The sequence below is a fragment of the Stylophora pistillata genome, chromosome 12, assembly GCF_964205215.1.
Source record: "Stylophora pistillata chromosome 12, jaStyPist1.2, whole genome shotgun sequence".
Taxonomy (NCBI): Eukaryota; Metazoa; Cnidaria; class Anthozoa; order Scleractinia; family Pocilloporidae; genus Stylophora; species Stylophora pistillata.
In genome coordinates this window covers 15,572,501-15,599,198 of record NC_142530.1, presented here as the reverse complement: position 1 = coordinate 15,599,198, position 26,698 = coordinate 15,572,501, and the positions used below count along the sequence as shown (strand labels likewise).

The 26,698-nt window shown below is 38.2% G+C and overlaps 3 protein-coding genes and 1 long non-coding RNA gene across 8 annotated transcripts in view; 3 read left to right on the top strand and 1 right to left on the bottom strand.

The window, feature by feature from the left end:
* LOC111331238 (uncharacterized) overlaps positions 1–26,698 on the bottom strand; it is a 39,783-nt gene that overhangs the window by 4,531 nt on the left and 8,554 nt on the right. The gene's annotated exons all lie outside the window — the stretch shown is intronic.
* LOC148718975 (uncharacterized) lies at positions 428–16,199 on the top strand. The gene is made up of 2 exons (XR_015993822.1): positions 428–1,108; positions 14,090–16,199. It is a non-coding gene; the product is annotated as an uncharacterized LOC148718975 (long non-coding RNA).
* Positions 4,219–6,227, top strand: LOC111331237 (homeobox protein Dlx4a). Its single transcript, XM_022936304.2, has 2 exons — positions 4,219–4,697; positions 5,043–6,227. The coding sequence occupies exons 1-2, from the start codon at positions 4,385–4,387 to the stop codon at positions 5,522–5,524; spliced, it is 795 nt and encodes a 264-aa protein (XP_022792039.1). The 5' UTR covers positions 4,219–4,384; the 3' UTR covers positions 5,525–6,227.
* Positions 25,050–25,951, top strand: LOC111331251 (uncharacterized). The gene has a single exon (XM_022936321.2). The coding sequence runs from the start codon at positions 25,088–25,090 to the stop codon at positions 25,934–25,936; it is 849 nt and encodes a 282-aa protein (XP_022792056.2). The 5' UTR covers positions 25,050–25,087; the 3' UTR covers positions 25,937–25,951.

The window sequence follows — 26,698 nt, the reverse complement described above, 5'->3', positions numbered from 1 at the left end:
GTAATGGAGAACATCAATGCAAAGCTTAATTGACATTTCCTTTTTCATCAAGCGGTGTCCCAGATGAATCTGCACTTGATCATGTATTATTTCCCGAAACAGACTGTATAGAATGAAGTTATTGCCGTCAAACTGTAAAAAAAGTTACTGATAAATAAGTCATTAAATGTTAAGAATAAAATTCAAAGGTAGAAAGAAAAAAACAAACGTTATTCTCATTTAGATTAAGCCAAAAGTCATATACATCTTTTGAGAAGAACAGCCTTATGTCGACTCATTTAAAATTCTGGCTGGAAACTATGGCCTTCGTTGAAAGAATTTCACACGCTATTCGTGACTTTTTGAAATCTGATTCGAAACCATATGTTGGCAGGTTTTCAGCATTAACGAAAGTTGAATTCAAAGCTGAAGTACTTATCACCGCAAGTAAGAAAATAAATGACCAAGAAATTAGCAAGTTTAAAACTTCAATTCAAATGCAAGTGTGATCATGTTAATTAGCCTTCTAAGCTAGCAAATCCTTAAAGAAGGAAGCACTTAATTATGTAAAGAAGCACCTAGAAGTATTTTCAATGTCTTCGGTTTTGAAAACAAAATGAGTAATAGATGTTTCGTGGGTAAAACACCATCTGAAAGTAGTTGAACAGTTTAGAAGCGTGAACTGCATGATAATTTTAGTAATGCGACCGTAAGCTATCTCCTGAGTCCTAAATAGCCAGGTTTAAGGTAATTTTGAGCAACTTTTCAAAGCTAAAAACGTCTTAAATTTTCGCCTTTAAAACATCAAGTAAAAAATTTTCTATCGTTAAAAAATGCCACCCAAGTTTAAGTACTTATAGTCGTGGCTACCTAAATAAAAGTGCATCACAGTATAATCGATCTGCTACGTTGAGTTGCATTACATTCATCAAACAAAAAAGCTTTGTTTCCCAACGCAAGTCCTAAAGAAGAAATTTAAGGATATTTTAACAGGAGCATGTTGAGGTGGATAAATGGCGTGAAACAGTGGATGAAGTCCGTCTGGAAATGTAACTAGTTAAATGTGGTTTGGACTGGGAAGAAAATCTGTTTGCATCACTGCGCACTGAAACTTTAACATGGTCACAAGGTTTGGTTAACTTATATTGACAGTATATTCAAAATAAGCTTGAAATGTTTCTTTTCCAGTCAAAATATTTAAAACTTGTAATAAAAATTTAATATGTAGGAATCGAATGCATGAATACCTGAAAATAACAAAACTCTTGGAGTAGATTACTGATTTTTGTTTTGCGATGATTTGTTTTTAGGACAAACTCTCTTGCTTGTGGAAATGCTATACTCTCTTTTCAATTTTATTCCCGGTCAGTTCGAGCTATTCAGTATCACAGATCAAAAAGCGGGTTCCCAGCCAGTTTAGATGAAAACTAACAAAAGTTTCTCCTGATCACTTGATCGCAAAAAGCAAAATAAAGCTTTGTTCGAAAAAGAGCATAAAAATCGTACAGAGAAAATGTTTCAACGTTGAAGTCGCCGGGCCTTCAGTTCGCTATTTGCTCCCTCAAATCGATTCGCATGATTTTATGATTTTCTCACCTACACGGTATTTTCCTGTCTAAATGAGCTTCTTTTGTGTTCGATTATGTACATCTTAACATCGCTGCCTTTGTTATTTGTTCATTTCTAAATGAGGTACATCGAAAAATCGCCTCTACTGTCAGATTTCCAGGAGCTCCGAACGCGCACTACTCAGAGGGTCAAAACATACAAATATTTTATTGCTTTTAATTTGAAGCTATACTGCAGGTATTAAAAGCCCATCTATCAACTCTCAAAGAAAAGAGAAGGTTACCCTTTTCCTTTGAAAATGTAGATTCTCAAATGTTCAGAGACGAACCGACTAATTTAAATTTTCAAACACAAGGCCGAATTTTTCTTTTTTACCTACAAAGTTCTATGTAAGTTCAAAAGGAGAAAGTATTTATATCTTAAAACACCTATTGTGAAGGAACAACTTTGTTTTTTTTTTCGAGGAGGGAAAAGCTGTGCGTAGTTACATTTAGAAGCTCTCGTGAAATTTCAGTGAAAGGTTAGTTCGTTTACACCGACGTCCTGCAGTTGTTTGGTCGTGAGCTGGTGGTGCCCCATGCTGTGCGCTGCAGTTGGTTTTTCGTATTCAATGTTATTCGCAGGTAGGGTATTGAAGAAAGATTAGCACCTTTGTGTATGCTTGGTGGAAACAAACGGCTTTCAAAAGTACTCTGCTATTCCGACATATTTCTTCAAACTCTGCTTTAAGTGAACTTTCCTTGGCATTACTTGAACTATTTTTGAAAAAGAAAATGATTAGAAACGTTTAAATTAAACGTTTCCAATCATTTTTGTCTGCAGATACTTGCAATTCTAAATTAGCATGGTAAAGGTTGTTCACTTTTAAATTTTTTCTTTTTTAAAAAAGATGTATTCTCCTACACTTTCATTGACATATTTTAAAATACTTTTTAACAACTTTAAGTTTCAGTTTTTAGAGCTGCCTTTTCTCTACTATAGGGACGTTGCTCTTTTCTCAGGCAATAAAAGCGAAATTTGTCTCTGATTTCAACAGATGGTTTGTTTGTCACAATTTGTAACCTGGATGATTGTTAACTTTTGCGCGAGATTAAAATTTCGGTTTCTTTTTGACAGCCATGTATACACTGTGCAGTTGATATTGTTCTGCAGGTGAAGTGCGTAAAACTTATTACTTCCTGGTGTAGCCAGCCGCTCTTACTCTAAAATAATTAAACTATGAAAAATAAAGGGCGTCAAGACTCCATTTTGTGGACTGTTCACGATTTGGAAAATGTAATTCAAAAGTCATACTTTAATGTATAATATTCCATTTTAGCCTTTGAAAATAAGCAACTGTATAACCAGCCATTTTTAGACTAAAAAATATGCGCCTTTAGTACTTCGAAAATAATAGATTCTGTTATTATTGCTCATTACAACTTTGTTCGAGTGCACGCATATGCTCCAAATATTACCAACAAAAATATTTTCCACGAAAAGATAACTCCGAAGAAAGGAAAGAAACAAATTAATTCTTGTAAATTATTGTTTTTGCTGCAGGGATTGAATCAAACCTCGAATGTTTAACAGGAGTCATTTGAGATTCAGAGTTCAAGATGGTGTCATATATGTTTGCCCTTAAATCTCAACTTACTTTCTTTTTTTTTTGCGCATTCACCCGTTCTATTCTTTTCTAAGGGGTTACCAAACTCCGCGCTTTAATTATGTCACTGCAAGATCGAATTAAACAGCCAGAGTGGTAAAACCCCGTCGGGCAGGAGCTTAATCAAACACTTTTTTCATCCTATTGTGTTGTTCTGAACTGAACATCGGGTTTTTTCTGCTTTTTTGCCATGAGATTGAAACCGGCCGCGCGAGCCTATTTTTTTCCAAGGTGTGTGAAAACGAGTCAGACCAGTTATAATGTCAAAGCACTTGAAACAAAACACATTTCTTCCTAATGATACATTGTGTTTTAAGCGAAAGGGTACCGCTAAATTACTTGGCGTTGTTTTGCATACTTTTTTCTATCAGAGTTTAAAGCAATTATTTGGTGGAAGACAACGGTTGTAGATCGCATTGTTTGGGTCCTTTGAATATTGAGCAATTTAGCCGGTTTTAGCCTTTTTAAACGGCAAATTGTTGTAAATCTTTAATGTTCTGGCGTCAGCGATTGAGAGTTTTGCCTGTCATTAAAAGGAAAGACAAGTTGTTTGGCGAGCTGGTTTAATTTTGTCGTCCGCCTTCTTGAAAAAGTTCACGAACGTATTTTTCTACAGGCCTTTAATGAAAAGGACACTTAGCTCCAATTAAACAACATGTGCTAATGATCCCTGGCCAAAAAAGGGATGGATTTATCGTTTCGGTTCATATATCTCAATTGCTTTTGTTCTTTTTTGAACAAATGAGACATTTTTCTCTTTAGGAGTAAAATATTTCAAGGAAAGTCTTGTTTCAAATCGCGAAAAAATGCTGGTAAGTTTTGACCTTTATACAGTGTTCACTGAGCCTTGCCAACAATGGGAAATTATACAGTGATGATGAAGACATACTGACAACAGCAGCTGCTTTTGTTGTGCGTGAAGGCTATTAGAAGATAAAATACAATGTAATTAGAACCATATTATCATAACAGCCAATTAGATTTGCATAAGCTATTCTTGCGAGACTCTTCTCCGCAAGGACATACATATTAACCAGACCAGCACGCGTGGGCCTAAGGTTTGTTGTTTAACAGCCAGTCAGGTGGTCATTTGGTCTCATATCGAGGTTGCAACCAAGGCAAGTTGTCAATTTGTCACATCTGCGAGCGCGAGTTCTTATAATTGAGCCTTTCTGCAGTTATCGCTACCACATGAACCTCAACTTCCAAGCCGACTACTTTGAGCCTCCCGCGCCTTGCAAATCCGCCTTCATGGAATTGCCATCAACACCGGGGCCGCATAGCTACTCCAGCTACAACCCCGTGCCGCCGAATTATAACCCGTACACCGCAGCGATGCGATACTATCATCATCCTCCAGCGAACCAAGAGTATTCCCTCGCCTGCAATGCCAGAAGCTCCTTTCCGATGCCGCCAGTTTTGAACCATCATCCGCTCTCGCATCATCCATACTTATCGCCTTCCATACAAGGGTTTGGAGCCCCTCGCGATTCTCCGCATGACGGTACGTAGACTATGGAATATTCACGTTATTTAACAGTCGTAAGCATGACTTACTCAAAGAAGATTCGGAAGTGATTTGGCGCGTACAATGCGCCTGTGGTTGCCTAAGTTAATGTAAAATTAGGGAAGTTACAGGAGTCGCAAAATTCTTCTAATAGAAGCTCAAAGTGTTAAAATGTATTGTCAAATGGAACGAAATTAGTCGAAAATTAACTGTTAAAATATTTCGTAGCCTTTTGCTTGATGAGTAGAAAAGCAAAATGATACAATTTATCCATCATTTGAAGCCGCTGATTTTGTAATTCTTAAGAGAGCCTAAACATAGTTTAACACATTACCATCGCAGATTTGAAAGGACCATGCGAGGAACCCAGGCTAAACGGTAAAGGAAAAAAGATTCGAAAGCCACGAACCATCTACTCAAGTTTTCAGCTTCGGGAGCTCACCAAACGATTTAACAAGACACAATATTTAGCTCTACCTGAACGTGCTGAGTTAGCTGCCTGCCTCGGTCTAACGCAGACCCAAGTTAAAATTTGGTTTCAGAACAGAAGATCTAAGTTCAAGAAACACAGCGCCAGAGCAAACGAAGACAACCCAGTTGAAGAGACTAGTAAATCAGAGGGCAGAGCAAGCCCCTCAAACAGCTCAGGAACTTGGTCAAATACAGAAGTATCAGCATCTGGAAGTCATGATACAGAAATTCCAAGCCTTGCCGCTCTAGCGACTACTAAACAGACGATACAGTTAACTCCAAACTTGAGCCAGTGGTGTCTTACAGGCGGGCTTAAGTCTCCTTTCACCGCAGAACGATGCCAAAGAATGTGAAAAACTCACATTTACGGATTACCTTGCTGTAAAGATAAATACTCATAGGTATGAAGGGTAGATAATGTACTGAGCTTTGCTTTAACTCAAGATTGTCAAAAAATCGGCAACGCGTGTACTTGCAAGTCTTCTGATGTTGCAAGGAAAGGTTCAATCTGTAAAGTTTTAATCGTGTTAACACTGAAGAGGTTTTAATTCTGTAAATATAATTTATTTGTGCGATACGTTAAAAAGGTATAATGTAAACTTGGCAAGGAGATCTTTCATGAAGTCAAGTTCTTGAGCTTATTCATGTAACAACGAGCGTGATTGAGGCATTAAGACTTTTCAACATCAATAGGTAATTAGCCCGCATAACAGGTGATATTTAATGCTGTTTTCCCAAAGGTAGGACATAAAAACAGTTCTTAGAATACGTTAAATGCAATAGTTAGTATTCTTGACATTTATTTTCCAATATAGAGAGAAAAATTTACAAACTGACACGATAGAAATGCCCTTGGCTTAACTGAGTCGCGTCGCTTTGAACTGTTTTATCCCACGAGCCAATTCCTCAAAGAACCGAATGCATACGCGTGCCATAGGCCCTTGATGTATAACGAGATCGTCTTATAGCTCTCATTTGTTAAAAGAGTATCAATGACATTTAGCAATACCACAACATCTGTTAAGTGAATAAAAAGGACCCGTTATCAAGTTATAAGAGGCTTTGTGCTGTTATTTATCCCATAGCTTGCGCTCTTATTACTAGATTGGTCCGTTTCGACACGACCATGACGCCCTTTGAAAGAAAAGCATGTGCGAGAAAAACGGCTCTAAAAATGGCCCTTGTGTTTACTTTTCTTGTTTCTGTCAGTGACTTCAAAGAGATATTTTTATTGTTCTGTGCTCGATTATTATACAAACATATCGTCATCAAACAATGATGACTTCATTGTCTTACGACTTGGATTGGATCTCGATGATTTACGACAAGCAAACAGAAGTAAAATATCGGTCGCCGAGGAGTGCTTAGATAAAACTGACAATGATGTTTACATCAAGTCTAACATTCCTATCGTCACACATTGCGGCCGCAAGAATCGACGGCAACGCAGACGCTCTAATGGATAAAAGAAGAAAACTTCATCAATGTTTCGGTTCGAATGACTTGATTGTACAACCATTATAAAAACCAACATAATCTGAATACGCAGTGACTTTCCATTGTGTTGTGTTATTGTTTCTTGAGTTGGATATGTGTCTTGTCCACATGTGAATGATTTCGAACAAAAAAAATACCACCCCATTACTTTTCATTTGAAGAGTGTTACTGCTTGGGCAGAACCCAACTAGCTGATGTTCCAGTTTTATCTGGATGATTCTTAAAGTTCCGAGTTGACAAGTTTGGAATTTCTATATTTGGCCCTTCCTGGTTGTAATTGCTATAAATATATTTGATGTTCCTCGTACAAACTTTGCGGAAGGTGCTAGGAGTCTCCTATGAACGGCTCGGTCATGCAAACACTTCACCGCCTGACCTTGCGGAATTTTTGCAAACCATTTTTTATGGCTCTCATGTCAACACTTGATCATTTCTAGATTTTTCAGCACTAAGGAAGTTGTTTTCGGGTGCTGAAAAAAAAAAATCCACACACACAGAAAAACACAGTATTTAGAAGCAGAGAATAACTTTCGGTATCACCAGCCTAGAAGATGCAGGACAAATCTTGTCGCTTACTGCATTTCTAAAGAATAAGATAACATAGGCTAGTCTAATTAGGTGAAAAGAACTTTATTTTCATTTTAGCAGGAAGTAAATTAAGGAAAGTATATTGGTTAACTTGGAGGTATACGCAATAAAGTATGCAAATGCACAGAGGAAGTAGGAGACTGTTTTTTTTTTCTCTACTGAAATGTCATTGTGAATTGTAGGTTGGAGTCGATACTCAAAATTCCACCGACCAAAAATATGAGAATGATAACAATATACTACCCGCTAGATCCACAAAGTCGGTATTCTCCCAGCCTGCTGAAGGGTATTTTTATCACAAGGATTGGCTCAGTTCCATCATTTCCAAATTGCAAATGCCTATGAAAGACTGCGACACCAATGCAATATAAAAATTTCATGGCTATGTTAAATGATTAAGAGTCCCTCGAGTCTCTACATCAAGAACGTGTGTAATTGACCGATAAAGAGATTACTCAAACAAGTTTTCATTAAAATATTTCAATAGAACCTATCCTTTGTTATATTATCTAAAGGGATGAAACAGAGAGAGAGAGAGAGAGAGAGAGAGAGAGAGAGAGAGAGAGAGAGAGAGAGGGAGAGCAAGACTCATATAACGCTTAATGATGGTTTTCAGAACAAAAGCAACAGTGCCTCGTTGTAGAAATAGAGCTCGAGCCTCTGTTGACTATTCTAAAGGATAAAATTATACGTGTAGCTGAACTGCTTTTCTCACGTTATAGTAATAATTCATTCTCGAGTTTACTATTAATGCATACGCATGATGGATCTTCTCAACATCAATTGATTACACAGCGATCCATATCATTCTGTACAGGTTCGTGTTGAATACTTGTTTAGTTAGAAGTGGTTTAATTGCAGCAAATTGTTGGTAATATCAAGGCGAGCGTATCGTGATAACTTTATATCAATACCGAGAGACAATAACATATGGATCTTAAGCACTTTTTACTCGTTAAGAACGAGATTGGTTTGTGTTGATTTGGTCAGTGCTTTTCAGTTATTACCTCACACTGAATAAAACATGGTGACTAAAAAGTCCTTGACTGACTGTTTTGCTTTGTTTCTCATCAAAAGAAAGGATTTGTGTAAACTGTGCGTTTCAAAAAGCTGAAAGAATAAAGGAGCGAACACAAACACAAACTATACACCATTAGCACCATTAATTAGTCTTGGAAAATGACTCTCAGGTTTAAAATTTGATTTTTTGTCGTCTCTGTTTGGTACAATTCGAGAAAGACGACAAAGCCATAAAGGAACTCAGTAATGGAAATCTATGTCTGTCTCCCCAAACACCTGCAGCCATTTTTCTTCTTATCTTTAAGTAGCTTTGTTATCACGAGTTCTATCTCTAGGCTATATCGATTCTTAAGACACTTCAAAATTCTATTCAAACCCATTGGCAAAAAAGTTATCCTTTTCTTTTCCTTATACAATCGAGTCTGAAAAAACAAGCTGTTCTCCATTGTTGCATGGTAGATGCTTTCTTTCTATAAAAGGATCAGGTACGCTTTTTTTTATTTATCACTGTCTCTCTCTTTCAGGGGGAAAGGGTTGCCACCGTATTCATGTTAAAACGACCACAGGCAATGCCTGTCTGTTTTGTTCAAATGCTAATTCTTCATGTTATTTTTGTTCCGCCTGTCGACTTAATGGACTAATTACTAAATGGCCGTCAAGACGCAATTTTCGCATATAATTAGCCATGAATACAGATAGAAAGATAATTTGAAATATCCCTTAATGGCTCCAAAGTGGCAAGAACCGATTGAGTTGGCGTTTTGTTAGCCAAAAGTGGTATTCGGGGCTAATTCGCGTTGATAGTTTCAATTGGGCAAGGGTGAAATTAAAGATAATTTCGTCGGACAAATGTGGAATAATAACTGGGTGGAATTGGCGACTGCGTGTTATGCTCTCAAAAGACAAAAATCTTTGTTTTCAACACATATACGAAGTTAATTAAGAGCAACATTTAGTGCCCCTAAAAAACATTTTAAGGGAATTTGGGCGTTTTGGAAACCACTTTGCCGATGTTTAAGTAATTTCCTGTCTGTTTAACAAGTGTATCTTATCTCCAAAATAGCCTTTCGATGACACCACAAGTTTGGTTCATTTAGCGATTTTGTTAATAGGGTTGATTAACAGGAGTTACGGGTCACAGATAATTAGTCTAATGAACAATGGCCCTTAATGGAGGGCTTCGAAGTGTATTTACAAAACAAAGAACCTCGGCCGTTTGCACAAACTCAAAAGTTTGTTTTGTCGAAAAGTCATTGTGGCGTTGCTAATTCTTTTTGTAAATCGCTTTCCTAAAAATCCATTGTACATTGTACTACCAAACACAGCGCTCTAAGACAAAAACGTAAGGCATTAATGACGTTAACTACAGCTTGAATAAAAACGTGTTTCTGTCGTTTCTACGTTTTTACCAGCATGCCAATATTACTTGAATGACTTAGCATATTTTTTTTTATTCTCTCCGTACGTTCCTTGCGTGCTTACAATAACCAAGACCGTTCCTTGCGAGAGCCTTTAGGGACTTAAAAGAGACCGAATTGCTTCATTTACCCGCTCTTTTTGCCATAAACGATTAATCTGTCGGGCTAAAGAGTCTTTAAGAGTGTCCGGTAAACTCGTACTCAATCTAATTACAGGGTAATAGCTTTGTGCCAACAAAACCATTGAGATAATTGTTGAGTTTTAGGATCTCTCGCTGAGCTAATTTAACTTTGAATTGTTTTATGCTTTACCTCAGTATCATTACAATCAATAGCGCACGGCGGTTGTTTTGTTCTGTTTTGTGTGTTGAGAAGTAGAGAGAAACCTTAATCCAAAACGGCCCGATCATGAAAGTTTGCTATCTTTTAAATGATGCATATAACTTAATACCCAATGAACCATGGTGTTAACGTAAAGTTAAGAATCCATTGTTGCATATTTGCTTAACTTTAAATGCATTTATCATTTTTTTTTCATTTGTTGTTTTTTTCGAGAAAAGGGTGGCAAACATTATTATAATTTGACCAGACTAATAGAAACACAACTTTCAGCGATGACAACATTCGAAGGATAATAATTACACTCGCGGCACCTTGCGTGATATTAGCTTTGGCGCAGTTTGGCTAAAAACACCCTTTAAGTACAAAGGTCTTTGTAAATATTCAGATTTGGAGGTCTTTGAAAAATAGTAAACAGTATGAACCTTTTGTATGAAGCTTCTCGATTTCGTTGTAAATAACGCTAAAATTTGATTAACGCTATTGAATAATCAACGTTCGTTGAGCATGATTTAGTTGGAATGGAATTCCAAGACCCTCTCGCAACCGTACAAAAGCCACATAGAGCAGTCTAGCTATCTCTTTCTAAATGTGAGATGACGTGGATTTTATTTCACAAGTTACGGGTGTCTTCATTCAGTCGACTCTATTACGTGCAGGTGGTTTGCCGCAGATCCAGAGGAAAGTGAAAAGTTCCAAAGATATACTTTGAATTAAGAGATAATTTTTATTTTCACTTCTGTAAGTACTATTTCATTACGACGAGTGCTAACGGGGTATAATGGTGTTTGGGCACGCGCTATTAAGCTTATTAACTCCCAATGGCTTTTCTTTCATGGGCTTGTAACATCTAGGTGAACAAACAAAATAAAACTGACAGGTGTAGCGCTGATAAAAACCGACTATCTTACAAAACTCAAACACTATTTCAAAAACACTACTTATTATTAACACATGAAAAGAAAACTTCTCTAAAGAAGAGAAATGCAAAACAGTTTGTTTTGGTTTTAGTATAGTTTGAGTTCCTTTCATAATCGTACTGTCACAACAATTTAAAAGTAAACTGTTGAAAATTCATGCCATAGGCAAAATGGACTGATTGGAGTCTAAGACAAAAACAATGAGTCAAGAAGCTTAAGTGCATGTCTAGGAAATAAACTCAATCCATTGACCCATGTGAGCACTGAGCTTTATCTTAAGGTGATAAAAATCGCGTCGATTTTGCCGCCTGGGATAATTTTTTAATAATATCAATTACGACATCACTTTCCAAAAAGCAATTTCGCGCTAATTTCTGGAGCTTCCATTCAATAATCGAGCTGACTAAGAATGTGCCCTTAAGACTTAAACAGCTGCATTCGTATGTGGTTCAACCGCAATGTTTTTCTTTGCCATGACAATTTCCTTTTAGCATTCAAATTAAGTGCCCTGCTTCAGGCTATTATACATACCAGACTGATTGAAAACTTGGGCGAGGCCGACCAAGCCGCAACCGAATCTTCGGCACGCAACGGTCCTTTCTAAAGTGAGAAATTAAAGTCCATTTCTGAAGATATGAGCTCGAGATAGTGTGAATTATTTAAGATGTTACACTGCTGTAATCATAAGAGGGCCGCAAGGATGTGGAAAGAGACTGAGGGGTTTCGATTAGCTAAGAAAGAATAGACAATTTTAATAGACAAACTCGAAAACGATATTGTGTTGAGAATAAAAAACAATGGTCTTCTATGTCCACGTTCTATGAGCCGTAAACGTGCATGACGGTTTTCTTAGAAGTTTTTTGGGGTACTTGAAGTATATTGCTTTTGATGCTAGATTTACACCACAAAAATTTCCTTAGGATACAAACAAAAACAAGGAAAAACTAATTATATATTGCTATGGCCATAGCAAGAGACACTTTAAAAGCCGACCAAATTTTTAAAAATTAAAGTTAAGAGGTCATGCACGATAAAGGTTCAGAGCTTATGGCGTTTCTCTCATTTTCCTAACTCTCAAAAATGCTTTTTCGTCTTAGTTGAGCTTTACGCTCTTCAGATTTTGAAAATGACGCGTTTTCTTTTGGCTAGTACGTGAAACGCAGCGGAAGTCAGTTATTTTTCATTTTTCCGCAAACATAACGGTGTCTTCTTGAGCAACAGTTTTCTCCCCCTTTTCGCCAGAAAATTTCAAGCTATACGTTATATTGAGCTCACAAGTGACAAATTTGTTTTGTAATGTCCCAAACAGCTAACTTCGTAGTCCCTATATGAAAAATCGATAAACAAAATTTCTAGACACATACATATGTAAAGATAAATGACTAAGTATAGTAGAAAATTCTCTAGATAGGTGATATAGACGAAGAAAACAAATATTCCCACTGATTTTCGTTGGTGGTATTCTGAAAGCTTTCAAAAAGAATCTTCGCCTTTCCTGCAGACTGATTTAAGGTGAATTTAATTCACTTTGTTAAATTTTCAACTCCGGATGTTTTGATTGGTTCACTAAACTCCGGTTGTCAGCCAATATTCTGAGTCACCTTATACAGAAATGTGTCGAAAATTGAAAGTTTTTGCTGGAAATATTCAAACGATCAAGATAAATGAAATTTAATAAAACATTGATGTCATTCGCACTTGTTGGGTACGAAATTAGTTCTTCCCTCCTTAGCTATTTACCATCTCATATCCAACGCGCGCTCATGGAATAATTGTTGAATGAGATATTTGCCCCTAAATAATAAGTAACCATACGGAGGACATGGTTTTCCCAAGTCATCAGCCTTAAACAGGGTGTTAAGGTAATTCCTCAGTAATAATGATAATAATCTTCTTATATAGCGCTGTTTCTCTACTGAACCAAGAGCACTTTACAACAGCGAATGATGTGACAATAAGAAAAAAGCCTAAAACACAGTTAACGATTCTTACGATTCAAAATATTAATTTCTAAAAAAGTACGTCGTAAGAGTAGATTTAAAAGATTCTGTTGACTTGCAACGTTTTATGCTTAATGGGAGGGTATTGGGACACTGAAGGAAAAAGCTCGCTCCCCATATGTTATACATTATTGCAATATTTTGCAGTATTGCATTGCACATCCTGTACGGCGCATAAAAATCACGTAGTAAGGCGAATAAGCGCGCGTAGTCCAAGAACACGGTATTGTTTTTCAATAAATGGACAAGTTAAAGAGGTTCGATGGTTTTTAGCTCTTGAACGAGTACGGTAACCAATATTTTTATCGCATCGTTTTGGGGTACAAATTATCGCTTGAAATTGTAGAAATTAATAAAAATTCTTCTAAGGAACAAAGATAGAGCTAAAAGCGTTCACAAGGCCCGTCACTTGATTATGCAAATTGAAACCTTGAAAGCGACGACTTGAGGAACGTTTTGAGTCGATGTCGATTAAAACTGCATCATTTTCCACAAATTATATGTCAAATTGTTCCATAGCTCGATACTTTCTATCTATCAAGTTTTTCGTCACCGTTACTTTAAAACCCTTGCTTCCAGCTACCGCAAAATGTACCATGAACTGATCAAATGACGCGCAGATGAGTGACAGTACAGATCTAAATAGAGTATAACTAAGTTTGGCCGTCATATCTCTTAAAAAAAAACAAAAACAGGATGATCTATCTTTTCCATTGTATTTTTCGAAATATACATTAGTAGGGAACATTTGAGGAAAGTTAAAAAAATTGTTCGATAGCTTCTTTTTTTTTGAGGAACCACTATAAATTTCATTATTTAGCCACTTGATAAACGTGTCTATTTTCTGGACTGACAACCTTGAGAGGCTGTGAACATTGTGATGCCAAGTGTGCATTGGCGAAAACAACTTCGTTCTCAAGAAAGAAACTGTGACAATAGGCTGCGCCTCGTTTGGCAGCCATTTTTTCGTTCTTAAGCCACGTTTTGACGTCATCTGCGACGTATTACAATTTGTCAAATTGATTTCAAGCAGAAACTTACACGCAATTGAGTCAAAAATTGCCTCAGTCTGGTAATTTTCTGATAGTTTTGGATTATTATTTGAGGAAAATGTTTCATTTCTTCTTTTTCAGCAGAAAGGACCACGTCATTTCACTTTTACTTACCTAAAACTCATTCCTTTCTCCTCCCAGTGGAGAAGAGGCTCTTGGAAAATGCCCTCAATCTCTGTATTCCAAAATTAAAGAACGTGCTTCGTAAAAGTGCTGGAACGTATCTAACGCTTCTGAAAGACGGATCAGGCTCCCAAGGGCTTGGGAATTGGACGAAAACTTATCTGGATAAGAATCACTTTTTATCATACGAAACACCAACTTTTTCCATCTTTCTAAAGTGTAAGGTGTGCTTTTTTGATGCACGATCTGACAACGTATTGCGCATCGCAGCATCCGTAACAAAGAGCAAAACACAGCTGACAAAGAAGAAGAACAAATTATTAACCAAAGAGGGTTTTTCGCAAAGAGCACGAACCTTGAATAAGAGAAGGCAGTGAGAGAACAGCACATGTGTATACTTATGTAAAATGCCATTCAGGGAACAAGACCTACTCTACTTCGCACTCTGTTGACACTTAGAAGTAAATCATGCAACTCGCGAGGAAAACTGAAGCTTGTCCAACCGAGAGTTACCACCAAAACGTATGGTCTACATATATACTTTTTGGTACTATGGGCCAAAAATATGGCACTCTCTAAATGATAATCTAGACGTTAGGGAGAAGTGACCAGTGGGTTATAATTTCTGCATAACTTGAAACAACACAAAAAACTGAAGTTTGTCGAAGAAGTTGAATTAAATCAAGATTTGCTTTGAAATTCCATTTACAAAAAATACAAAAAAAGAGAGTTTTGAAGACAAATAAGTCCTCTAAATTGATTGAAATAAAAACAACAGCAGCAGACAAAATAAAACAAAAATTAGCCATATTAGGTAGCTTCGAGATCCATAACAGCATATCCAATATACAGAAACCACAAATTTTTTACCTCAATTTATATTTACAGGATAATAATAATAACATAAAAAGACATTTATAGAGCGCCCTTTCCCATGGGTCCAAAGGCGCTGTTTACAAAGTCACAATTCAAAAATAGTTTAAAATAATTAGAATTAGTTAGTTTAGATTATAAAACACCAAGGTCATTTCATAATTTATAAAGCACGTGTAAAAAGAACAGTTTTAAGCCGCCTTTTAAAAACGTCACGTGATCCAGCATCCCTGACATGCTGAGGAAGACTGTTCCAGAGAAGCGGATACACATTGATAGTAAAATGTCTTCGCCGAAAAATCACATCGAAAACTGATTAGTGATTCGAGGTTTTGTATATCAGGATTTAAACTGTTCATAAGTACGGGAAAAACTATTAGTTTCCAAAGGAACTCTTGTCGTTTCACACACTTTTTATATACACTTCAGCGGGCAAGTCACGAGTTCATTAGAAAGTGACATGAAAGTGTACCATATAAACTGACCTAACGAGTTTCAGAAAGATACAATGAATATATGAAGTTCATATATTTTGAACTGCGGTATTAAATACGTATGATGCACGATCCTTCGCAGTAGATAGCGCTATTTATGCAATAGCGAAAATCAGACCTGAAAAAAATCAGGCCTGTACGGGATTCGAACCACTGACGTCTGCGATACTAGTGCAGCGCTCTACCAATTGAGCTAACGAGCCATCTGGGAGCAGGCCGTTAAGTTGACTCGTAATAAAACCGTGATGATAAATCAGATACAATGAATATATGAAGTTCATATATTTTGAACTGCGGTATTAAATACGTATGATGCACGATCCTTCGCAGTAGATAGCGCTATTTATGCAATAGCGAAATTCAGACCTGAAAAAAATTAGGCCTGTACGGGATTCGAACCACTGTTTGAGAAAGTTGAGATTTCAAGTGCCAGCCCAAACTGTTGGCCTTATCACACTTAAGTTAAAAATTAATCAATGAAGTGTTTCTTTTTAAAGCGTATTTCAATTGAGCGTTCTAAAAACTAAATCAAAATAATCGAGCGCGGGGAAACGCGAGTAACCACAGGGAACCCATACAATCTGTTTGTGTAGCCGATTGTTATTTTATAGTGAATGTACCAGATTTACCGTTTGCCTCACCTATAGCGATATATTGCTGACTATGTATATAAATCAATGATAAATAAACGTTGAATTACCTTACCTGTGGTGTATAGTCGTCCTTTTGGCTCAGAAGTGATTTTTTGAGCGATTTTGAATAAGTTGAGTTCGTCGTTGACTGTCACTTACATTATAGAAAGACAAGGGTGGAATCTTGTTTTGAAAGAGTTCCAGCGCCCGAGCGATTTTTCCCCTGAAAATTGTATCGCTCCGCTTTCAAAATTCACAGCATTAAGGTCAAAAGATTCATGATTCTCCTCGTACCTTCCAATCGAAAATTTATCCAAACGGACCGGAGCTAGCCCTCAACCTTCCAATCGAAAATTCATCCAAACGGACCGGAGCTAGCCCTCAAAGAAAATCAAAATCCCACAGTATTTTAGCGTCGGGGATGTGTAGCAAGATTCTCATGTCCCAGCCAGAAACCTTCACGCGGTTGCCATTTTCTGATTGGACGACGATATTTTTAATTGATTCTACCTTTGGTTTTCTGGACCAATTACAGAGCGAATTAAAGCAAAACCAATGCAGAACTGGTTTCCTTTCGACAGTTATTTGAAAGCTGTCTTACTGTAACTCAAATCTTTACGGTTAATTGATTTAACATTCGAGTTATCAGGAATTAAAAAGACTGTAACCAGGAAAAAGTGTTCAATTTAGTCAAATTTGAAACGATATTTCAGAGTGAAGTGGAACGCCGATATTGTAGAAAGAGTTTAGTGGCATTGCTTGACGAAAATACAGTGTACATTGGTGTTGAAAGCTGACGAATCCTGAATTGAACTGCATGATACATGTCGTGTGATGTTAAAATAAAAAAAGTAAAACGTTAAAAACAAAAATTAAGGAAAAAATCATCTGTGCAATGTTTTTTGTTTTGATTTGCTACCTGAACAGACAAACCTGATTCACAAGGTAGGCTGTACAAGTAAAAGAAAATATAGGACATTCGAACTATAAGTCTTAACTACGGAATCCGACCTACCTTCAAAGTTATTGGTAAGGATCCAAAGCTACAATTAAAGATTCAAAATTGTTATTCTAATGAACTTTGGATCTACGTAGTTCCTATTTATTACCCATAGTTTTAACTTCGGATACTTACTCGTAATGTTGAAATCAATATTCACTCTTCTCGTGCTTTTAAAAAGCCACTATATGGAGGGTCTCAATGGCTTTAACCGTTAGCATTAAAATAGAAAATAAAACTTAGCCGTCAGGCGTAACAGACAAATTTTTACAGTTAGTCGTAAAAAACATTTTCTTCAAAAATGTTTCTTTTAATCGCAATGGAAAGCCGCTTGCAGTAAAATGGCCAAAATTGTATCCATTAGCCGTAGGAGTCATCACCTCACGATAGACGCCCTCTTAAAGGCCACCATAGATTTGTATTTTCCGAGATAACAGTTTTGTAGAAAATGGCCTGAGGGTAAAAAGATTGACTTGAGCTAACGAAAAGTTTGAGTTATTGTTGCAAGTTACCCGAATCATCGGGCAAGTGGCATATGGTATTTCATGGACTGGACTGGACTGGACTGGACTGGACTGGACTGGACTGGACTGGACTGGACTAGTAAAACGTGGACTAGTAAAACGCGGACTAGTAAAACGCGGACCTAATTTTTTTCATGTTTTTCCGTGTTTGTAAATCGAATAAAACTTAACAGTAACGGACTTAACAACAACAACAACAAAAAAACCATTTCATACGAAGGCGATCACAAGACTTGATGGCGAGCCAATTTTAAAAATTTTGTCCATTTGATGTTATGCCAATTCATTTCGACGGTTTAGTGAGTGACAATCCCTGTTTGACCTTTAATTAAGCTACAAATGGGTTTGACATGCGCCAGATACAGACGATTTTATAAGTTTAGGCAAAGAAAGAATTTTATTCAGCACTAGTTCAAAATTTTAAATACACTTTCGTCGTAAATTTCTTAGCAGAAACGCAAGAATTCGATGACTAAATGTCGCATTAAATCTCCTGTCTAGGTAGAAAGAGTCTCATTGACTTCAGCTTTTCGGTGGAAGAAAAACCGATTTACACACGCCATTACAGAAAACAAACAGGCAGACTGACAACTCCAAAACACATATTTGCATTCACTTACAATTTGACTTTTCGTGACATTTTAAAACGGAACAGAGGTAAATCTTCGAAGATTAATCTTCGTTGGAAATAAAAAATACTTTCCGTAAGATCTCTAAGTGTTTTTCTTTTTACGAGAAAATCGTCGCATGATCATTTAACTCGTGTGTGTTTGTCACACCAGTACTTTTGTTTATCCAAAGGCGTATGCTTGTTTCCTCTTCAATTGACAGGTGTCATATTATGACAGTTACTTATCAAAAAATTGTTTCAAAATTTGCTCGAAAGCCTTTTAATTACCTTTACAAATAAAAATGTGTGATAGGGTCTAAAAGTACTTACGAGTGACCACGAGTGGCCACGAGTGACCACGAGTGACCACGAGTGACCACGAGTGACCACGAGTGACCACGAGTGACCACGAGTGACCACGAGTGACCACGAGTGACCACGAGTGACCACGAGTGACCACGAGTGACCACGAGTGACCACGAGTGACCACGAGTGACCACGAGTGACCACGAGTGACCACGAGTGACCACGAGTGACCACGAGTGACCACGAGTGACCACGAGTGACCACGAGTGACCACGAGTGAGATTAAATCAAAATATCTCAGTTTTGTCACTATGACGTCTTTACGGAATCGTTTTCGCTTAACTTCGTGAAATAATGACTTACTCACGAAAACTGAAGTTATTCACTGTATAAATGCATAGCGGACGATTTGAAAAACATGAAAAACAGATGCGATAATATTTAAAAACTTACAGTGTGGACTTTACATTACAGATTGCACAGTTACGATAGGTTGAAAACAAAAACGGTTTTAAGAATAGTCATAAATATCACATGACCATTTTATTTGGCTCTATTTAACAACCCGATGATGTCAATGATCAACCCTTCACTTTGGAAAATTCCATTCAAATTTGAAATGTACTGCCGACGAGAGGTCTGGACAAGTACTTCATTGGGTTTTGCGTCGTAAACTCACTACTCCTATCATCAAAGTAATAGTCTGGCTATTTTCTTAGCTTATATATCGCTTGGGTCGTGAACAGTTCGTATAAATATATGTTTATCATAACAAATTTTTATTACACCTAACCTCTCCGTATGATTCCAAAAATAGTATACAACAATAACCGTGGGAACTAGGCAGCTAGACACCTTGAGGGGCATTTTGGGCGTTTCTGCGCGCTTTAGAATGGGTTTGCGTGTTTCTTGTCAAGTTCGGTAATGACTGACTTATTAAACAAGAAGCGTAAAGACTTCACGCGCTCATAAGTTGTATTTTTGTTACGGTCGAGTAGAGAAGGAGTAGATGACAGTAGCGGAACGTTGGTTGCGTTGTGTCTCAAAGGAAATATTCAAATCAAACGCTTAGCGCGTTTTCAAAAAGTTAAATAACACGGTGATCTAATAAAGTACACGTTTTGCTGTAGTTATGGTTTTTTAAATATATTTTTTGGAATTTTTTTCAATTATCGGACGTATGCCGCGGAAAATATTAGTCTCCTTTCTAAAAGGTATTTGATGAAATGATGTGAATTTGACTGCGTAATGACGTCATAGTAACAAAACTGAGATATTTTCATTTAATCTCACTCGTGGTCCCCCGTGGTCCCCCGTGGTCCCCCGTGGTCACTCGTAAGTACTTTTAGACCTTATCAAAATGTTTCGGTGAAAGCTTTCTCTTTAATTTGAATAAAGTTTGTTTTCTTTATAACTCACTCGCTATCAAATTGTTAAGTTCAAGGAGGATTTTCCCGTAATTAAACTCGTAATTGTAGCCCTAAACATTCCCGTTCTTTTGGCAATCATTTTTTTATGTGTTAGAAAAAAATAAAAATGTTATTCACCAGCAAAGGTCGGCCCCGGGCGGTATCCAAGACCTCAGGCACAGTTTTTCCCAATACGGACCCATGTATGCTGGTGAATAACATATATTTATTGTTATTGACGCCGTTGAGCTGTAGCATCTGGGATTGTTACTACAGATTACAATTACGCTAAATTACAATAGAAATCTCATTTGTAGATTTGTACTGTCCGTTACTGTTAGCAGTTATGATACCTCTTATGGACTCTTATTTCGAGGTAGACCGTTAATTGTTATTGATGTCGTTGAACTGTTCAGAGATTTGTGTTGCAACTCGGATTGTTATTTAAGTAAAATTGTCTTAAGGAGGCTCGAAAGGGCTTTCCACAATTAACAGCAAGTGCCAATCAGTAAAAGATATCAGGACTGTCAAACTTATCATCGGGATAATGACTTGACATATCCTTAACACTATGTTAGAGAAAATCTTTTAAGGGGGCTCGTCAGGCATCATCTGTTGCCATGGCAACAGTACAATTGTGCTAAAAGGCCTTCTAAAACTCAGTTTTTTGAAAGATATCTCAAAAACCAAATGGGTGACCTAGTTTTTTTTTTCAAATTTATTTAACATTATCACATTCTCTATCTGCATACGTGATATAATAAAAAAAAAACTAACTAGTAGAACTTGAATTATATAGGAAAATGCTGTTTTAATATGAAAAAATTTTTCACTAGATAAATTTTTTTAAAATTTTCTTCAGGAATGCGTAATGATGAAAATAATTTGTACACAAAAAATCAGGGTAGGTCACCGAACTAATTTTCGAGATATTAGTTCATCAATTTAGCAAGCTTTATTTCCGGTTTTTACAATTTTAGCTCACACTTTCATATCCGGTCACGCGCTTTAAACGATACCGCTGACTCCAGGGCTCATTTTCGCGAGGATGAGTCCGTGTCCGCGCGATTAATCGGTGGATGCCCTCAGCGCGGAAAAGATCGTACATCCTGAAGATGGATTCACATTGTTTCGTGATTTTACACATTCCTGAAAAGTCATCATTTGAGACTCAGACTGCTTACCGTTAGGACAGTTGGAAATGTAAGAACATTCCGGAGAGAATTCTCTTGCGGAATTCGATATATGATGACAAGTTGATTTTGAAGGTGGCGCCAATGCCAGTACAACATTAAGGTCGTTAATGTTGAGTTTCTCGTACAGAGATTGTAGTGTAACATGAGACAAACCAGCCTCTGCCAGCTTCTGGACCATGTTTGTAGAAAGATGAAGCTTTCCATCGGACGTCTGGATGGTATCCTGTCGTTGTTCCGAGAAAATGGCTTGATCGAAGGCCTCATTCGGCGATGCACATTTACCATGATTGACCTTATAATTGTTTGTGTGCAATTTGAAGTGGAGGAGTGAAAACAATTTCGGTATTTAATACCGCAGTTCAAAATATATGAACTTCATATATTCATTGTATCTGATTTATCATCACGGGTTTATTGCGAATCAACTTAACGGCCTGCTCCCAGATGGCTTGTTAGCTCAATTGGTAGAGCGCTCCGCTAGTATCGCAGAGGTCAGTGGTTCGAATCCCGTACAGGCCTGATTTTTTTCAGGTCTGATTTTCGCTGTTGCGTAAATAGCGCTATCTACTGCGAAGGATCGTGCATCATACGTATTTAATACCGCAGTTCAAAACATATTCATTGTAACCAAAGTAGGACGTACCGAATACACTAGTCGCGAGTTTATTGATGGGGTGTTGACTTCACTATCCTCCTTTAGCTCGTTAAATAAACTTTTTGACCACTTTCGGCAAAAGTCCTGCCATCCAAACATTTTCTTACCTACTTTCAAGAAGTAAACTTTCCATTTTTGTTTCTCAAACGGCCAATTCCGATGGAACCAATAGAGGTACCCGGCAATTTTGAAACGCTCATGGCGGCCATTTTTGCTTACAACTCGGCCGCGGATCTGATCGCGCGCGCTATCGCTTATTTCTCTCGCGAGTAATTTGCTTGCGTGTATCTTGAAATTCATTCTCCGCGCGGTCAAAAAATCCCTTTGGAACTTCCTTAACTTAGTTGCGTTAGAAAACGAAAATTGTCGGCTCGCGTCCTTAAAGTTATGCAGTTTTTGTTGCTAAGACCCACAGTACAATCACGTTCATTTCTGGATACAACTATTTACTCGCCATTAAGTCTTGCGCCTTTGTTCGGGCCCGGACCCGCAGTGGGAGGATTTCACGACCCCCAGTGAGACTGGACTTATGACGGGACCACCCTACTGAGGACATTTTTTGTTGCGTTACTATTATGGTATATAAAAACATGTTTTTCGCTTGAAGTTATTTTAGTAGTCTGAACATAATATTTTTTTAGTCGGAACAAAACATTTTAGTAGTCTGAACAGAACATTATGGTCCTTCGAAGCCGGATTTGAGAAACCTTTGGGGAAGCAAAGCACTGAGCAGAAAAATAAACATCGAGATAAACGATTACAGGATTGAATATGGCAGACAACTGTGCATCGTCAAGTCAGCGGAGGAAATTGTGAGTGAAATGTCTCTTTTCTTAGTCAAAGCTGAGTTACAAAGGAGAGGATTACCGGCTAAAGGAAAGAAACCAGCTCTCATGGCTCGACTTTTCATTGCTATAAAACAAGAAGAATCTAATCCTCCATCTTTGCAAAACAAAAGTAAGGAATCGACTCATATAGGCTCTAAACAAGCCTTGCCAGCTGACAACGTGCCTGCAGCATCAACTGGTCAACTTTCGTCGTCACAGTCTGCCAATCATCATTTAAGTAATTTTCAGTTGTTAAGAAGGAAAGAAATGATCCTTAAGATGGACATTAATGCTGTGATACAAGTAATACTTGAGACAAGCAAAAGTCCCAGCAACAACGTCATAAGAATGGAAAATCGTGTTCAAAAGTTGAATGGTTACATGGAGAGTTGCAATGAGGTAAGAGAGGAAATTATTGCCCTTATTTCTGATGATGAAGTTGCTTAAGAAGCTCAAAAGTGGATTGACTATCAACGAGTGACTGATTATGCTTTAGACATAGCTCAAGAGTATATATCTAAACAAGCAATTTCCAAAGCAGACGAAAAAACTACTTCGAGTTCAGCGGAGCACACAGTCACATTTAAAATTACCAAAACTTGAGTTACCCAAGTTTGATGGAGAGGTTTTAAAATTTCCAAATTTTTGGGACAAATTCGAGGTTGCTATTCATGATAATGACAATGTGCCTGCTATTCAAAAGTTCACCTACCTGCGTTCAATACTTGAAGGGATTGCTTATCACACAATCGAGGGAATTGAAGTCACTAGTGCTAATTATCAGCATGTTGTTGATGCTCTGAAACATCGCTTTGGTTGGAAAAGAATAATTATTTCATCTCTAGTCAAGTCAATTATCTAGTTACTAAGGTCAAACGAAAGGGATAGAGTTTTTCCCAGATCTCCATAACACGCTAAAGAATCGGATTAGAGCACTAGAGGCCCTAGGCAAAAAGCCAACGACCCATTCTTGTATCCTCCTTTCAATATTTGAAACCAAACTTCCACCTGAGTTATCCGAGAAATGGGAATTAGAACTAACTGACGCAAAGGAAGAAAGTGTTGATCTTGAACTTTTCTTCAAGTTCCTGTATAAACAAGTGATTTCCAAGGAGGCCGGAAAAAGGAATGCTAGTATGATTGGTGAGAATGGTGGGACAGCCAGAGGAGGTGGGGGATGGAACAAGGATGGAACTGGGGAAAGGAACACCCGGGAGAAAGTGTTTTTAGCAGCTGCTCTACTAGCAAGTGAGAAAAATTGGAGAAGTTATACAGCTTGCCATGTGTGTGAGCAGGGACATGAAACCCTTAAATGTCCAGAGCTTGAGCGGAAGTCAGTTGACAAACGTTGGCAGTTAGTAAGGGGGAGCCGCTGTGTTTTGACTGTTTTAAGCCTGCAAATAATTTCCACTATTCTTCAGTCTGCCGCCAACCCAAGTGCAAGGTTGAAGGATGTGGCCGGCGTCATCACACTATACTTCATGGTGACTGGGATCCTACCACGGAGGAAAAGGGACATACAACACTAAGTGGATTTGTGGCTTCGTACAACTCCAAGATGCAACAAACCTTACTACAGACTGGGACAGCCATTCTGGTTTGAGACGGTTTCCAGAGAGCACCTGTAAGGTTTTGTTTCACTCAGGAAGCCAAAGGTCTTATATCACCAAGAAGGTTGCCGAATCATTTGCCCTTGATGGACCTTCTGAGGCCCTTAGTGTCTCCATGTCAGGGGGAGAAACCAGTCAAACGAAGAGAATGAGGAAATTCAGGTTCTCGCTCGCCTCTGTTCAAGAAAACATTTCAACGCCAGTTAGCATGGAGGCCCTCACCATTGAAAATTGCCCCCACCTGCAGAACTTGATACTTGCCGACTCGTACTGTCGTGGACCAGTTAACGTCGATATTTTGATAGGAGCAGACTTTTGCTTTTCATTTATGACTGGTAAATGCAAGAAAGGGGAAACCACTCCTACTCCCACAGCAGTAGAGTCAGCGCTTGGATGGATTGTAGGAGGACCCATCGAGGGTCTTCCTTTCAAGAACACTCAATCCATGCTGTCTACCGTGTGCATTGATCCAGTCACGTACAGTCTTAAGCAGTTTTGGGAGCTGGAATCTATTGGAATTGTAGATAAAAGGAATGCACCCATGTCCTTAGAGGATGAAGAGTCTATTAGACAGTTCAACGAGGGACTGAAGTTTGATGGTAAGCGTTATGAAGTGCCGCTGTTATGGAAAAGCGATGCTCTGCCATTGAAGTAAAACTACCTCCAGGTAGTCAAGAGACTTGAGAGGGTCGAAAGTCAGCTTAGAAGAAACCCAGGGAGAGCCAATGCTTACAGAGGACGCCCTCTATCGAGGAACAGACGGAACATCAAAGGACCTTTGTGGGAAACACCACCTGGTAGCAGAGCCCTACGAGGCTGTAACATGAGCAACATGACCACGACTGAAGAGCCTCAAGTTGAAGAAAACCAGCAGGTTGAGAAGAAAGTTGTTGCCAGTAAAGTGAGCGGTACAGTGAAGTGGTTTAACGTGAAGAACGGTTATGGCTTTATCAACAGAGATGAAAACAAGGAGGATATATTTGTTCATCAGACTGTCATCAAGAAGAACAATCCCAAGAAGTACTTGCGCAGTGTTGGAGAAGGAGAGACAGTGGAGTTTGATGTTGTATCAGGAGCGAAGGGTCTAGAAGCAGCCAACGTGACTGGACCAAATGGAAGCCCTGTACAAGGAAGCAAATATGCTCCGGACCGCCGAAGAAACTACTACCGCAACTATCGAGATTTCCGTCGTGGGAGACGCCGCCCCCGTGGCGGGCCCAACTCCGCTACCAACGGAGAGGTTAAACCGAAGGAGGATGATAAGGAGAAGAGGCGACCCCGCCGAAGACGACGTCTCAGAAATAGGCGCAGGTCTGATGAGGAACGCCCTGAAGGCGATGAACAAGAAGAACGAGATGGTGATCATGAAGGAGGAGAAGAGGGAGAAGAGCGTCCGGCACAGAATCGTCGCCGTCATCGTCCTTACCGCAGATCCTACAGGCACCCTCGTAGAGAGGACGGAGTGAGAGGAAAGTGGCCGATGGGAAGAGTTGAAAGATTGCTTCCTGGAAAAGACGGCTTGACTCGTACTGTTATTTTGAAGACAAAGAAAGGGCTTCTAAGGAGACCTGTACAGAGGCTGCCTCGTCTGGAAGCAAGCAGTACTAAATTTGGAAGTGGTGAATTAGATGAAAGCGGTGCTTACGGTGGGAAGTCGTTACTCGAAAGGTGAAGAAAAGGTGGAAGAAGAAACAAGTTACACAGAAATCAGTGTGAAGTCTCCAAAGTATTGGAGAGGTGGGGAGGATGTTCGGGCCCGGACCCGCAGTGGGAGGATCTCACGCCCCCCCAGTGAGACTGGACTTATGACGGGACCACCCTACTGAGGACATTTTTTGTTGCGTTACTATTATGGTATATAAGAGCATGTGTTTTTCGCTTGAAGTTATTTTGGTAGTCTGAACAAAATATTTTAGTAGTCGGAACAAAACATTTTAGTAGTCTGAACAGAACAGCCTTTGTATTAATTTTTTTTTTGTTATGTCCGTTACCGTTTTGTTTTATTCGATTTACAAATATGAAAAAGACATGAAAAAATTATTCAACTCGCTGCTGAGTGATTCCATAAAACAAAATATATTACGATTTTGAACTGGTGCTGAATAAAACTCTTTCTTAGCCTAAACTTATAAAATCGTTTGTATCTGGCGCATGTCAAACCCATTTGTAGCTTAAAGGTCACTGGATTGTCACTCACTAAGCCGTCGAAATAAATTGGCATGATATCTAATAGACAAATTTTTTAAAATTGGTTCGCCATTAAGTCTTGTGATCGCCTTCGTCTGAATGAAATTTTTTTTTGTTGATGTTGTTAAGTCCGTTACCGTTAAGTTTTATACGATTTACAAACACGGAAAAACATGAAAAAAAATTAGTTCCGCGTTTTACTAGTCCGCGTTTTACTAGTCCGCGTTTTGTTAGTCAGCGTTTTACT

Bases quoted from the DNA above. Each gene is read 5' to 3' on its own strand.
- LOC111331237 (XM_022936304.2), top strand. From the start codon at position 4,385: ATGAACCTCAACTTCCAAGCCGACTACTTTGAGCCTCCCGCGCCTTGC. The intron at 4,698-5,042 runs GTACGTAGACTA...TTACCATCGCAG, and splicing joins TCGCGATTCTCCGCATGACG to ATTTGAAAGGACCATGCGAG.
- LOC111331251 (XM_022936321.2), top strand. From the start codon at position 25,088: ATGAGCAACATGACCACGACTGAAGAGCCTCAAGTTGAAGAAAACCAG.